The sequence below is a fragment of the Marmota marmota genome, unplaced genomic scaffold (genome assembly GCF_001458135.2).
Source record: "Marmota marmota marmota unplaced genomic scaffold, marMar, whole genome shotgun sequence".
In the NCBI taxonomy this organism is placed as follows: domain Eukaryota; kingdom Metazoa; phylum Chordata; class Mammalia; order Rodentia; family Sciuridae; genus Marmota; species Marmota marmota.
Window position 1 is genome coordinate 24625565 of NW_025999990.1, and position 17454 is coordinate 24643018.

The following is a 17454-nucleotide window of genomic DNA, read 5'->3' on the forward strand; positions in this document are numbered from 1 at the left end:
TGGGTTCAATCCCAGTACGGGGTGGGGGGGTGGGGATGGGGAGGTTGTCAGGGAGATATACCCAAATAGTATCAAAATACATGCTTGTTCAGGAAAACATTAGGTAATTAAAAACAAGAAACTATAAAGTCTTATGTAATTATGTAATAATTGTCAGCTCATAAAATACTGTAAAAATCTACTCTCCTTTCATCTTCCTCTGCCCTGATAAGAGCGTTGGGGAAATGTTATCATCCCCTTATAAAAGATGAGAAAATTTAAGTTCAGAGAAACTGAAATGCCTTCACAAGGTGGCAAAAATTGTAAGTACAAGAGTGAGATTAGAAGACCAACAGCTTATTAGCCAATCAGTTTAATACTAAGATGCTCTAAGCTCTAAGAATTATATACAAACTGAGTCTCAAAGTGTTTAATAAGATGTAATTTAAATTTTAAGAATTCAAAACATGAAACAGCAGGTAAAAGACGCTATGAAGTAAAATTTTCTGTAGCAACCATATTACAGAACAATGTTTTCTTTTCACTGACTTGCACCCTCTGCTGGTTGATCTTGAATATTGCTTTATGATCAAAATAAACCAAGCAAAACATGGCCTTATATTTCTCTACAAACTGTTGATGAAGCAAACACTTCAGTTGTATAGGGAATATGTACAATATGTACAATATGAATATTTCTAGATTTCTGAGAATGTACTTAAGCTATATAAGAAAAACACAAAGTAAAATTAAAAAGCAAAGCTTTTATTTTATTTTTTTCCATGTAGAGGTTTATTTCATTAAAATTGGTCACCAAATTTTCTGTAAAGTGTCAAAAAATACATATTTTAGGCCATTTTGGCAACAAAGTTTTCATTCCAAATATTCAACTGCTACTGTAGTGCAAAAACAGGCACAGACAATACATAATGAATGGGAATGACTATGTTCCAAATAACTTGCATATAAACATTGAAATTTTAATTTAAAATACCTTTCATGTATCATAAAGTATTGATCTTCTTTGTACTTGTTTTCAACCACTTAAAAAATGTAAAAATGATTCACAGGACATAATAATACAGGTAATAGGCCAGATCAGGCCCATTTGAATGGTTACCTTTAATAACGCTTGGCTGAATCTTCTCATTACATTCAAGTACATCTCATGGGTCTTTGGATCTCTCTGCTGAGTATCTTGATCTTCACATTCAACTATGACATACCTTTAAAATTACTGAAGTTACTCATATGATGTGAAATAAAACTTGGATTCATATTGTAAATATATCATTCCATTAAAACAGATACATATTTGAAAAAAATTATTAAATGTGAATAAAGAAATGTATTTTATCATCAATCTCTAAAAAGTGAAAAATTAAGGGGTAGTATGCAAAACATTACATAAACTAACAAAAATAATGTCTTGATTTCTGCAGTACTGTAAATTTTCTAAAAATTTTTCCAACCAAACAAGCCATTTTTCCTATTACTTTATGAGGTACTTAAAGTATCAATATCCTCTGAAATTATCTAAGTTCACATATCTACCAAGTAACTCAAGAAAAAAAGTTACTCAAGTAACAGCATATTTTTGGAGTTAAAAAAGGCTTTGCTATTCTGAAAAACACTAGTGCTACCTCTCATTAACATATTTGAAAGATTAATAAAATGTATTGAGTTTTTTCTTTCCCATCCAATTTCTCCACTTCTCAAAAAAACATATATAATCTTAAATTTTTCTAAAACTGTTATTTTAAAAAGTTAATGAAATCTTCAATGTTTTCTTAAGCATAAACTCCTTATACAATTAAAAGAAATTGTATAACCCAAGATCTGAGTCAGCTCATTAATCATGTGTTTCCAAATGTTCTGATGAGAAAAAAAAGAAACCAGAGTGAATTACATTTAATATCACAACTTGGTAAACACTGCTTTGTGTGTACATGGCTACATAAAAATGAGAGCAATACCCTATGAACAGTTTTAACATTTGCTAATATTTAATACTGATTCAATTCTATTTCATTTTTCTTTAAACACTGAAGGCTACATTGTAAGTTTTAACATTGCTTTCAATAGCTCATGACAAATAGTTCTCACTCTAGTCACAATGGCAATTACTAAAAATATAAGTAACAATAAATTTTGGCAAGGATGTGAAGAAAAAGATTCACTCATACATTGCTGGTGGGACTGCAGATTGGTACAACCACTCTGGAAAGCAGTATGGAGATTCCTCAGAAAACTTGGAATGAAACCATTTGACCAGCTATCCCCACTCATCAGTTTATACCCAAAGGACTTAAAATCAGCACACTACAGTGATGAAGCCATATTACTGTTTTTAGCAGGTGAATTCACCATAGCCAACCTGTGGAACCAACTTAGGTGCCCTTCAACAGATGAATGGATAAAGAAAATGTGATGTATACACATAATGAATATTACTTGGCCAAAAACAAGAATGAAATTATGGCATTTGCTGGTAAATGGATGGAACTGAAGACTATCATGCTAAGTGAAATAAGCCAGTACTAAAAACCAAAAGCTGAATGTTCTCCCTATGTGGATACTAATCCACAGCAAGGAAGGGTAGGGAGGGGATGAATAAAAGTTCATTGGATTAGACAAAAGGGAATGAAGGGAAGGGAGGAGTGATGGGAATAAGAAAGACAGTAGAATGAATTGGACATGACTTCCCTTTGCTCATAAATGAATATATGACTGGTGTAACTCCACATTATGAACAGTCTTAAGAATGGTATCCTGGGCTGGGGTTGTGGCTCAGTTGATAGAGCGCTTGCCTCGCATGTGTGAGGCACTGGGTTCGATTCTCAGCACCACATATAAGTAAATAAATAAAGGTCAATCAACAACTGAAAAAAAGAAAAAGAATGTTATCCTAATTGGAATGGGTTGTACTACATGTATATATGTGTCAAAATATACTCTACATGTATATCTAAAATGAACAAATTAAAAAAAATAAGAAAAAAACATAAATCTAGATCAACTTTCTTCCTTTCTCAATAATGAAATTTAGAGAGGTTTTGTCTTGGCAAGGATGACATAATTATGTGATTGTACAGCTGAGATCAGAACTCGGGACTTTGGGCTCACAGGCCAAAATTCTTTCTACTCTACTAAATTGAATTTCACACTGTTTATTTTTAAAAACCATGTGAAACTTTTAAACCTCCTTAAGTGATAGCAGTTCTCACATGTCAATTCATAGATGCTTTTTATTATCTATTTTACCATTTCTAGGAAGGAATATATTCAGCCATCTAGAAGTTCTTAAGAATAGAGTTCCTGTATTATTTTTCACTAAACTCTCAGCACTTCCATGCCTAGCTCACACAGATGTTCATTTTATTGTTGATTGAAGAAATTACCCCAACCTCATAGATTTAGCCATTATTTTGATATTGATAATTCTCAAGGCTGAATATACACTTAATACCTTATGTGACTTGCCTTCATATTCAACTACAATGATTTTCAAGATACTGCCTGCTATTTTTAACAGAACATGTACAACACTGACTTTATCAAACTGACTAACCCTATAGAGAGTACTATCAATATTTCAGGCATTTGTAGAGCCCTGGGCAAGGAGGCACACAATTGAAACCCAGCAACTCAGGAGGCTGAGGCAGAAGGTTTGATGCCAACCTCAGTAAGTCTGCAAAACTGTATCTCAAAATAAGAAATAAAAAATGACTAATGATTGTAGCTCAGGGTAAAGCACTCCTAGGTTCATACCTCATGCTGAAAAAACAAAAAAAAAAAAAATCAGCTTTTGGAATGGAAATTTTCAAATTAACAGGATTTACAAACTCAAGTTTTCTCAAAGTCAGGCAGGAAACAAGTTTATAAGAAAAGATGGAGAAGCAGGACTGCAGCCAAACCATATAACCCAATCCTTATCTAAAACTCATTTTGACAATTTTTGTAAAATTTGCAGGCTATACACATAGAGCCAAACTTAACTCACAGTCCCCTGCCTTAAATACGTGTACTAAATTATTCAGCAGACACTGGATTTTTCCTATTAAATGCCTTTTACAATGGTTCTATACTATCGAGCCCTCTCTAGAATCTAACAGCAAACAACCTGAAATTTCCAACTCTAAAAACTACTCATTACTTAATTCAGTCATCCTAATTTTCTCTTCTTTAAACTATCTTCATCACATTGATTTAAGTTCTTGACTGTCTTCATCACCTTTGTATATTCAATTTCTCTTCCTGTGTATCTATACTGCAAACTCATTTACAAATGAGCACAGAGATGATCATAATATATAGGACCAACTGCTGTGTTCAGGTCTTTTTGACCACCAAATAAAGACTATGGCTGTAGCTATTTCCTGTGATTAAGGGTATATGTTAATCTTCACGATAATGGTCAAATATCAAACACATCTCATATTATTCAAGTCAAAGTTCTCCCGCAAATAAAAAGCCCATCTAAAATGACAGTGACATCAACAAATATCAAAGACAAGGTTAGATCAAGACTAGAACACACTGAGTCACTGTTCACGCCAATAAACTAGATTCTACAAAGCACTCAAAGGTATTCCCATGAAGGCTGTCATCTTAAAGTAGAAATGCAGACAAAATTGTCTAGGTACTCATTTTAAGACGACATCAGTGGGCTACCTGTTTCCTGGCAATTTCATTTTGTAGAGTAAATAACCTTTATTACCTTGAAAGGTCTTAAAAGTTATAGAAAGCATGTCAAAGCATCCAAAGTTTACTTTCAATTTCAACACATTGGATTGACTATAAAAATAAAAAACTGGAACGATTTATAGATTCTGATGCCCAACATTTTACAGATGGGAGACTATAACTCCCCTCTGTGGCTTAAAAGGTTGACACTATTCATTTTAAAAGGATTGTCTGTAAAACTATCAGCCCCTAAGGACTTAGATACAGCAGGAATCCTGCTTAAATCACTGCAAAGGGAACAAATAAAAAAAGAAATCCAAAATATTTAAAAGGAAATAACACATCCAATTAAATTTATATTTTAATACATTTGTTATAAGAGGTAAGCTTAGTGAAAGGTATTTCAATTCTTACATTTGATTAACATTTTATATTATTCTGTCCATATTCAAAGGAAAAGAATGATCATTCCAAACCAACCATTGGAATTTTTTTCCTATAGTGTTATCCTACATTCCCCAAAGCAGTGCCTACTAAAGTCAAGAATCCACATGAATGACCTTTTTCTCCATGAGTATTTCTGAATATATAATATGCAGACTATAAATATGGTAAGAACAATTACTCCTTAGAGAAGGAACACCTGCAATTGTTTCAATGAATCAGAGATATAGTGGGAAAACACATATCAAATCTAAGTTTGATGGAATGTTTAGAAGACTGGAAACTGAGGCTGCACTTTGTTTATTATCTACAGAGAAAACAAAGTGCTCTTTCTGAACAGAAACAGCTACCTTATTGGAAATTATTCATCTAATAAGTTTCCTCATGTTCAGCTTCTTTTAGAATGATTTGCAAGCTGTCCTACTTGAAAAAAAGAGATCAAGGAATCTATCAAAACTAATTAAAATTTTACAATAAAATCTGCTCTATAGTCAAATCCAAAGAATATATGTAATTTCAAAATCACATAATTAGTATATACACCTAGTTTTTATAATAGTGACTACTTTAGACTATAAATTCTGAGCCAGAAAAAAACTTTCCATGAACATTACAAGGGGACAAAATATCTATAAAGAAATTCTCAGTAATGAATTAAAAAAAACCACATAAATCTGAATTTTAAAACACTTAAGATAGAAATACTCAAAAACTCAGCAACATGGCCTACTCATTTTTTCCTCTAGTTTCCTTTACCTATTAAATAGATTTTCAAGAGGAAATATTTTTCTGTAATACCAGTGAACAGACATACACATTACAATTCAAACTGGTATATAGAACATTAAGAAGCAAAATGTTATATTAAAAAGAAACAGAAATTTGGTAATATGAGAAATTCTAAGTAAACACTTCTAAGGAAAATATTCTATAGATATATCTTCAATGGCATACTAAGATTTAATGTGAGGGAAATGTACTTTTATGAATATTATATTAAACTGCTAAAGCAAAAGCACGGAACTATTTTTCTTCCCACTACTAAAGGTCAGCACTGGGGCAAAATAAATCACGGGTTCCAAACTATCCACAGGCAATTTCCACAAAAGGAGAAAATGACTGATTTAATTAAAATTGTTGATACTGATTTTTTTGTGTAGTAAAGAAAACCAAAAAGTCTTAAGCAAATATTGTTAATGTAAATAAAAGCACCTTGTCAGTTACCAGAGGGCTCTGATTTGGTTATCTATTTCTTGGCTACAGGGCGGCATACAGGATATTCTTTTCAGAGTATAGGAGAATGGAGTTAAGGACTGATTCAACCCATAGGACAGTTTCTCCAAAATGAGGGTAAAACACACTAGTATTTTGTTTAATTTGCTCATGAAAAGCAGAATGCCTTGTTGTTATTTTAAAATAACGAGCTTTAGAATGCATATCTACTAATTTGTACTTTTTAAGTTAAGGCTACAAATTAAACAGTAAGATTAGATCAAAGATCATTTTTATAGTCAAGCCAAAAACTATGTCAAGAAGTTTAAAAAGTGTTAAGTATTTTGTCAAATATAAAGAAGGCTTCAGGTAGAGCTGATCCGGCTGGCTCTGTCCTTTGTTTGCTCTGTAAAGCTGGATATAACTCTTTTACCTAGTGTTTAATCCTAATGCTTTCTTTTATTGAATCTAAATACTTCTCATGGTGGTTTAAGCTACTTGTCTTCTACCCTTCAAAATTCTATAACTTATAGATGGAGCCATGCTTTATGGTAACTGTGTCGCAGGAAGTCACCTTTTCTGTAACTCAGTTTCTCTTTCCTTCCACTCACTGAGGATACTGTTCTTAGGTAACACAGAGATAGCTATACTTGCCCCATTCAACTACACAGTGAAAAATAAGACAAGCTCACTGAGAATTTGCCAAAAATGGCAAAGTAACAGATAAATGATCTCATTCTAGATGAGGGCATACCAAGTTCAGTTATGGTATACCTCTTTATGGCATACATTCTTATCTTTAAAATGAAATAAGGTAACTTTGAATTCCAGTTTTTTATTTTTGCATGATTCAAATGTTTTGGTAAATAATGTGAAAACACACTCTTAAAAATTATATAAAGTATCATATATTATTTAAATAGCACAAAAGGCAAACAGAAAAAAAATTATGAAAAAAGAAATGAAGCAGTAGCATTAGATCACTCAGCTATATCTTAGCTCTTGAAAACATAGTAAAAGGAAGAGAAGCAGTGATGTTAACAAACATTTCCACAAACACAGCCATAAAGAAATGCACATAAATATAAATATTCTATCTAGGCTTTTAATGGTTGTTCACATCTTAATTTAAAATTGTCTTTATGTACAGCATGGTGAAAAATAGTTCTTAAAAGGGATAAGAAACAAAATTATTTTCACATACCAGTATAAATAATTAGCCAGTGTTGAGTTTTTGCAGGCTCTTGATATCAAGAAGGTACAAAGATCTTGCTGAAAAAATAAAAAGAATTGTATACATATTACCATCTGCTATCAACAGGGACAGGGGATAAAAGAGCATACATTGGCATATGAACTTTCAGCTATGTGTCTTAAATCATGGTTCAGATTTTCTTTCATCCATTTCTTTCATCCCTTCCTCATTCCCCTCCTCCATCCATCAACCCATCTATCCATCCATCCACCCAATATTTATTCTAAATCAGAAAACATAAAACAAGTTAGCATCATGGTTCACAGTCCCTGGTCCTTCTGGAACTTCTGAAAGGAGAAAGACATAAAAAAAAAAAAAAAATGGTCACAGAAATAATTAAGATTAAGAGGGCATAAAAGTTAATGATGAGGACATCACATTTAAACAAAATCAGGATGATACTATATACAAAGGCCCTGAACTTGGTTTGTTCAAGGAATTTTAAAAGGGTCCAATGTTGCTGAAATATAGTGAAAATTAAACAAAGAGGCTGAAAAGATAGAAAATGCAAGATGATTAATGTCACATTACTGAGTATGGATTTTACTTGAAAAGTAATGCATACCCAATGAAAGATCTTAAAAGGAGAGTGGGATGATCTGATTTACAGTTTATGAACATGACTCTGGTTGCTCAAAGTAGTACAGACCTGAGATCAGTTAGGATGCTATTATAGTACTCTAGAAAAGTAAAGAGAGAGTGACAGAGAGAGAGAGAGAGAGAGAGAGAGAGAGAGAGACAGACAGACAGACAGACAATGGAACAAGACAAGTTTAAGAACTATTTTGTAAATATAATTAATAGGATTTGCTAATAAAGAGGAAGTAGGAAGGAATAACTCCCAAATTTCTGAATCTAGCAAACAGGCTGATTTATTATGTTGCAGAAGGAAATTTCATATAAGAAGCAGGCTAAGAATTGAAGAGACAGGTATTTTGAAATATTGTTTGAAATGTCTGACAAATATATAGCGAAGGGGATGGGGTTGTGGCTCAGTGGTACAGCACTTGCCCAGCACATGCGGGGCACTGGGTTCAATCCACAGCACCACATAAAAACAAAATAAAGGTATTATGTCCCACTACAACTAAAACAAAATGTTTAAAAAAATATATACAGTGGAGATCAACTAAGTACTTGAATATATAATTTGAAACTTAAATGAAAGAGCTGAGCGAAATGTTAATCTGAGTAAGTGTAAACTGAAAATATAGGATCCTAAGGAACATTAAGACATCAAGCAGAGGAGAGAGTGTTGAAGGAAACTGAAAAGAAACAGCGAGGTGACAAGGAATGTTTGGTATCAATAAAACCATGAGATGCTAGTTTTTCAAGAAGGGATTATTTGGAAAACACTCAATGGAACTGAAAAGATGTGCAGCCACATTAAAGTCATTCAGTGATTTACTACAGTGAGTTTTAAGCAAAAGCCAAAATGATGTAGCTTAAAGATTGGAAAAGATGAGTATACAAAAACAACTTTGGGAATTTTGATTGTGAAAGTAAGAAAATAAGTGTTATTTATGAGATATGTCAAAGGAAAATTAATTTATTTTGCTTTTCTGGATTTTTAAGATGGGGATTCTAATACATATTTGGATATTTCTATCAGAAAAATAAAAGAGCTGGCTGAGGTTGTAGCTCATGATAGAGTGCTTGCCTAGGATGGGTAAGGCCCTGGGTTCAATCCTCAACACCACATTAAAACAAATAAACAATACAAACAAATAAATAAAGGTTAAATTCTTAAAAAAAAAAAAATAAAAAGGATATCTTTACAGGAAACTGTTTCTTCTGTGTAAGAAGAAAGAAGGAAAAAATGACGAATTCAAGTCTATTTATTAAGTGGTCCATTAGTGTCCTTTAATTATGAAACAGAATTGTTACCTGGAGATTGAGAGACAGGGTAGTAGGAAATGAAGAATAAAGTACAAAAGAGTCACTAAAAGGCAGGGAGATTCATCATCACCTAGAGAAATGTAAGATGGCAACTGCATTAAATCCCATCTGAGGTTTGTGAATGTAACATAAACGTACAGTGATACTAATATGCGAAACTATGCATTTTTAAATAGTGGTATTCAAGCATAAAGAAATTAAGTAACTAATGAGGCTTAGCAAAAATTGAGATTTTGCCAAAGGAAATGAAAGCACTAATAAGAGAATGACTAAAGTGATGAGCCATGGGCTACAAGTATATTCAGAGGAAAGCAAACACTGAAGAAGGCTGATGAACAAGAAAAAGGACAGGAATTAATGGATTAGACGTTATCAATGCAGTAGTGGTACTTAATAGCTACAGAAATCAGAGGTTGTTGTCACAGGTGGATGTGTCAATGCTTTCAGTTGTGGGTGGTAAGAATCGTATCTCCAATTTTAGAATCTGAATGTGCCCCCCCAAAAAAATTTCAATAAGGAAAATCCTCAAGCAGAAAGCTATAATCAAAGTTGAATGCATGAATGAGTTCAAAAGGAAGAATGCAGGCTTCAAGATTATCTTTTGACTATGTTACAAGGATGTCACATTTTTATATAATGATGTATATATTTAAATAGAAAACATGTTTCATTTGACACTATGCTTTTTCTATAAAATTATTCACAAGAGAATAAATAGGGAAGAATTAAATTTTTAACAACTATGAAGCATTTTACATATGTGATGCAACTTTTTAAACTCAATTTGGATAACCAATGCTTTAAAATTTTTAAACAATTTAAATAAAAAATACTTTAGGAAAACAAAATCATCTCATGTTGCAGGTGACAGGTACCAGAAGGAATGGTGCATAAGAACCTAAGTATCCTTTGAAGTAAATATTGTTAAATATTAATTGAGTATATACAATAATAATAACAACAATATTACTTAATTTAGAGATTAAAAATAAAACTAAATAATCATTGGGAATAAAAGGACATACAAGTAGAGAAAGGGTATGTACTGTTCTGGAAAAGAAGAATACCGATTATGCTAAACTAAAAATTAAAAACACAAGTAAAATATCCAGCATAACCAATAAAATAATTGATATCACCAATATGATTTACAAACTAGGGTTGAGGTAGAAGATGGTAAGAGAGATTTAGCCAAAGACTGTTAAGAAAAAAAATTTTTTAGATATATAGGAGACAGAATAGAAAGTTTTACATAATTGATTAAATGCATGCAAATAGAGCAATAATCACAATAAAAACAATTAGGATAAAAGATCCAGTTAAAAAGAGAATGCTAGGTGGACAAGGTGGCACATGCCTGTAATTCCAGCAATTCAGAGGCTGAGATAGGAGGGTCATAAGTTCAAAGCCAGCCTCCACAACTTAGTGAGGCCCTAAGCAAGGTCCTTTCTCAAAATAAAAAATCAAAAGGGTTGGGGATATGACTCAGTGGCTGGGTTCACTCGCTGGTGTTTTTTTTTTGTTTTTTTTTTAAGTTAAAACTGAATTTAAAAAGCAATATTTAGCCATAGATGTTTTTAAGATATGTTTAAAATATAAGGTCATGCTGAGTGTGGTGGGACACACCTATAATACCAGCAGCTCAAAAACTGAGGAAGGAGGATCATAAGTTCAAAGCCAGCCCCAGCAAATGAGCAAGGCCCTAAGCAACTTAGCAAGACTCTGTCTCTAAATAAAAATATAAAAAAGAACTGGGGATAAGGCTCAGTGGTTAAGCACTGCTGGGTTCAATTCCCATTACCAAATAAATAAATTAAACATAAGGTCACAAAAATATTTAAAATATCAAAAAATTGACCACAGAATACTAATCATGACAACACTCTTTTAACATTTCATAAAACAGATTTTAGGGAGGGGGAGCATTACACAGAAGATTAATAAACAGTGACAGAAGTTTTGAATTATTTGAATGCACTTAGTAAAAAACCTTTAAAATATTTAAAGCAAACACAGAAAAAGTGATAATTCTATTATTCAGGGGAATTTTTTTTCCCTAGTGTTTTCATAGATAGAGAGAAAAAACTTTAGGAAAGGGTACAAAATTTCAATAACACAGCAAATTTACTCTGTGGCGTATGTATAATGCTGCATCCAACAGATGAGGTACACACCTTCTTTTCAAATAAAAATTATTTGAATTTATGAAATATGACCATCCTTAAGCAATGAGAACTGAGTCATCATTTTTAAAATATCTTTTTTTGAGTTATCTTTTTTAAAATATGTGGCCAGATTTACAAAATGGTCTTCTAAACCTCCATGAGAGAAACACAGAAGAACACGAGACTATGCCAAAATGTCAGGGAGGAGAAAAGATGGTTGGTATCTCAAGTTGTTTAATTACAATTTCAAGGTGACAACTGCTTATACAATGCTATAACTTTACTGGGATAGAGAAAAGGGAGGGAAATATCTATCAAAATAATTCCTATTGCTCTGTGATATACAGCTTGGATTACCTGAACTATCATTCAAGAAAAGGTTAAAGTGAATTGTTCATTGAGCAACAGCATATAGGTTCATCATTCAAAAGAGTCATACACAAATACACGAACACTTTTTAAAATTTTTAACCTAAAAGTTTTGAATGAAAGGTAGTATAATAAATGATATTCTGAACATAGCTTTTAAAATTCAATCACTTCATTGCACTTCCAATGTTGACCATCCTGGTTCATACCTCTAACCTGTCTCTTCTGAATTATTTCAATAGCTTCCAAGTAAAACTCATTTGGTACAATGGCTTACAGGCCATACAAAACTGATCATCTAGTTCTCTCTCAGAACGAGTCTTCCGCCTTGATCACTTACCCTCATTCCCCAAACAAGCTGGCCTCTGTTGGTACTCAAACATTTAAGGACTGGTCTTAAGGCATCTCTACTTGCCATGACCTCTTTTTAAAATGTCCTTCCCTAAAATCCATGTCATTGTTCCCTCCTGTGCTTATTTTCCACAGATGTTACTCCTTCGGGGAAGCCTTTCCTGAGAAATCTTTGTGAAACTACAACCACCTTATACTACCAACATTCCCTATCATCCTCTGATTTATTTCCTCCTTTAAAAATAGGTACTTTTTCTTCTACATGAAGATATTATTGATTATTCTGCACAGTAACATTAGAGTATAAGCTCCATGGCAACAAAGATGGTAACTGTTATGTTTCTGCTTCATTAATATTAGCACCTAGAACAGTTTCTGGTTCATAAAAGAGAACCAAAATTATGTGTGAATGACTAAACAATTGAATCAATTTCTTAGCTTTCAAAGAGCAAAAGAGCCCTTTGCAGAAAGGTTTCTTAAAGAGATCACCTAAGGAGTCTATGATCTTTTTGATTTAAAGTTTTTTTATAGTTAAATATGGTCTGTTATTTTTGTACGTAACATTCAAATCTCTCTAATTAATAGTTAAAACAAATGATTTATTAAATCATTAGCTTTTAAAATCTGACTGAAAGCTATATATATGTGTATACACACACACGTATTAAGAAACAAACTGAACTTTCTAATATTTAGATTGTTAAATATTAATGCAGTATTTGTTTTCAACTTCTGGAGTATAAGTGCTTCCTAAAAGTTATGGGGACAAAATTAACAATATGTTCTAGATCAGCTTTTAGAATGCACTTCCAAATAAACCTTTCAGAGTAGTACTAGCCTAAGAAAGAGAACTGTTTTACATCGAAAATGAGTCCACCTACCTGTAGAATTAAAAGCAGACACCCAGTATAGTATCCCTAGTGCCAAAGTTGTACATTTCTACAATGTAATCACACTGACAATTGCAATCCTGTTCATAAATGCATTAACCATAAATATTCGGTTTCCCTAATAAAATATTTAAGCCTAGTTTATTTTCACATTGCATATGAATCCATTTATATGCCCAAAGCACCAATAAAATGAATTGAATATTATCCAGCACATTATACTGAGGGGAAAAGTCATAAACATGTATCATAAAGTTAAGTTATTTAACAAAGTTCTTAGATTAAACAAAATAAAGGTTTTGAAGACCAACGTAAGATGTTTATTTGGTAGGATCTCTCCTATAGCAAGCTTGAAAAGCTTTGTACTCACCTCCAGATTTTCACCATCCGAAACTTCTTTTGTTTTAGATGCAGGAGGAGGGGAAGACACTGGAGGAAGAGGGCTGGTTATAATTTGTGAGCTGAAAAAGTAATTAGGAGAGATCACTGAAACATACTCTAAGATAAAACACTTTTTTTTTTTTTTTAAGAATTCACTTTGATTGTGCCTGGTTAATGCATCACTTCCTAAAGTTTTCTTTTGTGCAACGCTAGAATCACATTATATTCCAGGGGAAAAAACCTCCAAGGTCAAAGATTATGGGTAACAGTATCTTGGAGATTTATGTGCAAGTCTGCATGTTTGCAGAGGTTTTCGTAAATACTACAGGGTTACATTCTGATTTGTTTGACTTGGTTGTATTTTTGTTTAAGACCATTTAACATTAAACCTGCCTTCTCCAATCATATTTGACCACAAGATCATCCCTACCACTTTGATCTTCTTAAAAATCACATAGAATAAGTGCCTAGCCAACCACAATTTGGGAAATATTGGTTTACAGTTTGCATCCTCTCATAAAATCTTGAAAAGACCTTTACTAGTTTGTCTTTCATGGTGGCACAAGTAAAGGTGGCATAAGTAAAGATCAGGCAGGTAAGAATGACTTGAGACTGAAGGGCTCCAATCTACAGTGGGAGTAAACATAAGGGTTTCTTCTCTTAAAACTATAGAAATATTTAGCAGTAATGGGAAACAGATTTAGTGTTTTCCTGTTTTCCAGCTCTTTGTACATACAGAAGATAGAGCATAGCAGTATCAAATACATGAATAAAAATTCAGATTTCCAATCTTGGGACAATAAAATAAATGACTGAACTGATTCAGGAAATCTGAATTCTAAATCTAGTTTGTTCATTATTAGTTTCCTCACCTTTACATTTTATATCATTCCTACCTCACTTTTTTTATTTCAACAGAATATCCCATTTATTTCACATTTTTAAAATTTTATAAAAAAGAAGTGGCAAAGCAGAAGAATTTGGGAGTCAATGACAATTTGTAAGACATAAGCCTGAGCAATTTACTTAACATTATATCCTTCATCTCTAAATTAAGGATATAAATATCAACCTCAGAGACTGTCATACTTAGGTGACACTGGGTCAGGTACACAGTCGACACTTGGCACTGGGTCAGGTACACAGATGGGACTTTTTAGTTGTTACCATTTTTAATAGCTGACTTTCAGTCCAAATAACATGCTGTTTAATATACCAAAAAAGATGAAAACAACTAACTAAAAAATACATTTCATTAAACTACTTGAGCCAACTGACACTTACTGAACATATATGCTAGACCATCTTTTAAATGCTTTATGTCTTAATTCATTTAATCTTCACACAACCTTTTATAATCAGTTACTAATGCTATACTAAATTTTATTATGAAAAGTGGGGCCACAAAAAAATGTAACTTAAACAAGTTTGCTAAATGGCAGAATTAAGATTTTAACTAAGGTATTCTGACTTAATAGCTTACAAAAATCTGCTCTATAAAACAGTAATTTGTGCTCAATGAATGTATATGCCATAATCCACAAAAGCAATAGAGTTTGGGTTTGGTACATCTGGGAAAAAAGTAAAGAAGGCAACAACTTGACCAGGGAGAAAATGATCAAATTTTAAAGCACATCCTCCATGAATATCCATACCTATCTATTTCTGCAGAATTTATTCCAGAATTCGACAAATTCTCTGATACTGAGCCCTGACTATCCTTTTTGGTAGGTTCCAATCCATTCTTTATGTCATCAAAATTTTCATATTTGAGAGCCTGAACCAGCTGCAGTAAGTACATCAACAAATCCTGAAAAATAAACCAAAAAAAAAAAAAAAAGCTAATATTAGGAAAAAAATAATTAGAGACAAAATTTATTCCTAAATGTCAAGCTAACATTTTATTTTTATCTACTATTTTTCAGCTATGTCACCTTTGGTATGTTACTAGGATAATTAACCTCTTGGTGCCTCACTGCATTCTTAGCTATAAAATGAACATAATAAAAACAGGAGAGAGAGTCATGAGCATTAAATTAGTTAACAAAAGAAAGCTACAGAAGAGGATTAGGCACACAGTAAGTAGCATCGGAAAAGCATAAAATAAAACAAAACTGTAGATGGTTTATGTGAACTAAGAAATGTAAAGAAAGATTCTTTTTCCTAGCAGATTAGATAAATGCTATTTCAAAAATTACTACAGGGCTGGAGCTGTGACTCAAGTGGTAACGTGCTCGCCTAACATGCGTGGGGCGCTGGGTTTGATCCTTAGCACCACATAAAAATAAAGATGTTGTGTCCACAGAAACTGAAAAATAAATATTAAAAAAATTATCTCTCTCTTTAAAAATAAATAAATAAATAAATAAATAAAAATTACTACATAAGCAACTTCAAATTTTCCAAGAATTTGTTTCATAATCTTTTCTCATTAATATTAAAATAAAATGAACTGATGTCATTAGTTAAATATAAAGCCTACTTTCTTGTTACATAATCACATCTTGAAAAATATAAAATTCTTCCGAGTATGAAGGATAATTTTTTTTTATTTTTTGCTTTGATTTTACTCACCTCAGTGGGACCCTTTTTCTAATAAAATATAAAAAAGGGCTAGGTGGTGGTTAAGCACTCCTGAATTCAATCCCTGGTACCACTACCAACAACAAAAACAAAAAATTAAAAAATAATAATAATAATAATTTAATGAGCAAGTGACATCTGAGATCAACACTGATAGAAGTTTAAAATTTTCATAGTTTGAAGCTTATATTCCAAGTAGAAAGAGCAATATAAGCAAAAGCAAGGAGATTCAAAAGTATAGGAAAAACAGAAAATATTTCACTTCCAAAAGAGCATGGGTATGTAGCTGTTATAAAGGCAAAATTAGAACCCATGTCACTAACTGAAAATGCCTATATGAAGAGTTACTCTATATTCAATAAGGAATGGGAAGACAGTGAGTGATTTTGATGTGAAGCTTTGTATTCACACTCTGAAGTATTAGAATTAACTTGTTCTTTAGAAAAATGGTGATCTCTGCCTTGATAAAATGTTATGACTCCTGGGAAATTTTTACTGAATTGCCTGAGATGGAAACCTAATTTTTGTTTTTTGTTTTTTAAATTTTTGCTTTGATTTTACTCAAATCAAATTGCTTAAGGCCTCGCTAAGTTGCTGAGACTGGCTTTGAACTCAGGATCTTCCCACCTCAGCCTCTGGAGTGCTGGGATTATAGGCATGCACCACCGCACCAGGCTACTTCCTCATTAAATTCTAATGCAGAACTTCACTATGAACAAAACAACAGTAAGAGGACTTATTAAAAGTAGAATTGAATATTATCAAATTAAATTTAAAAAGGTGTTAAAAATTTATTTTCCAAGTATATGCTTCATAAAACTTTAGGAAATTTAAAAAAAGAAAAAACCTTTTAGTAAATAGACTATCTAACAATTTAAAGGTCAGAGGCCATATTAACAAGTGCCAAAAGAATGATAATAAAGCCATTTTTTATTTAAACATACTCATAAGCACAGACAAAAAGAAATTTTCTCAACATAAATAAGAGTATTTGACTAAAACCAGTAAGAAATACACATTAGAGAGTAAAATATTAAAGTATTCCCATAAAATGACCAACAGCTATCACTTTTATAATTCATTATTCACTATCACTATTTTTATTCATCATTATTATTAGCACATTTGATGCAATGAAAGAAAAATAACATATTTTTGAAAAAAGGATATTTTTTGGATAGCATGGTTCTACATCTAAGAAATATGAGAACCCCACCTGGTCTTTTAGAATCATTAAGAG

At 32.2% G+C, this 17454-nt stretch overlaps 1 protein-coding gene across 1 annotated transcript in view; it reads right to left on the reverse strand.

Annotated features, from left to right (window-relative positions):
* Pik3c3 (phosphatidylinositol 3-kinase catalytic subunit type 3) overlaps nucleotides 1–17454 on the reverse strand; it is a 116024-nt gene that overhangs the window by 51299 nt on the left and 47271 nt on the right. The window contains 4 exon segments of the mRNA XM_015482419.2: nucleotides 974–1205; nucleotides 7526–7593; nucleotides 13621–13711; nucleotides 15287–15441. Coding sequence (XP_015337905.1) covers nucleotides 974–1205; nucleotides 7526–7593; nucleotides 13621–13711; nucleotides 15287–15441 — 546 coding nt within the window.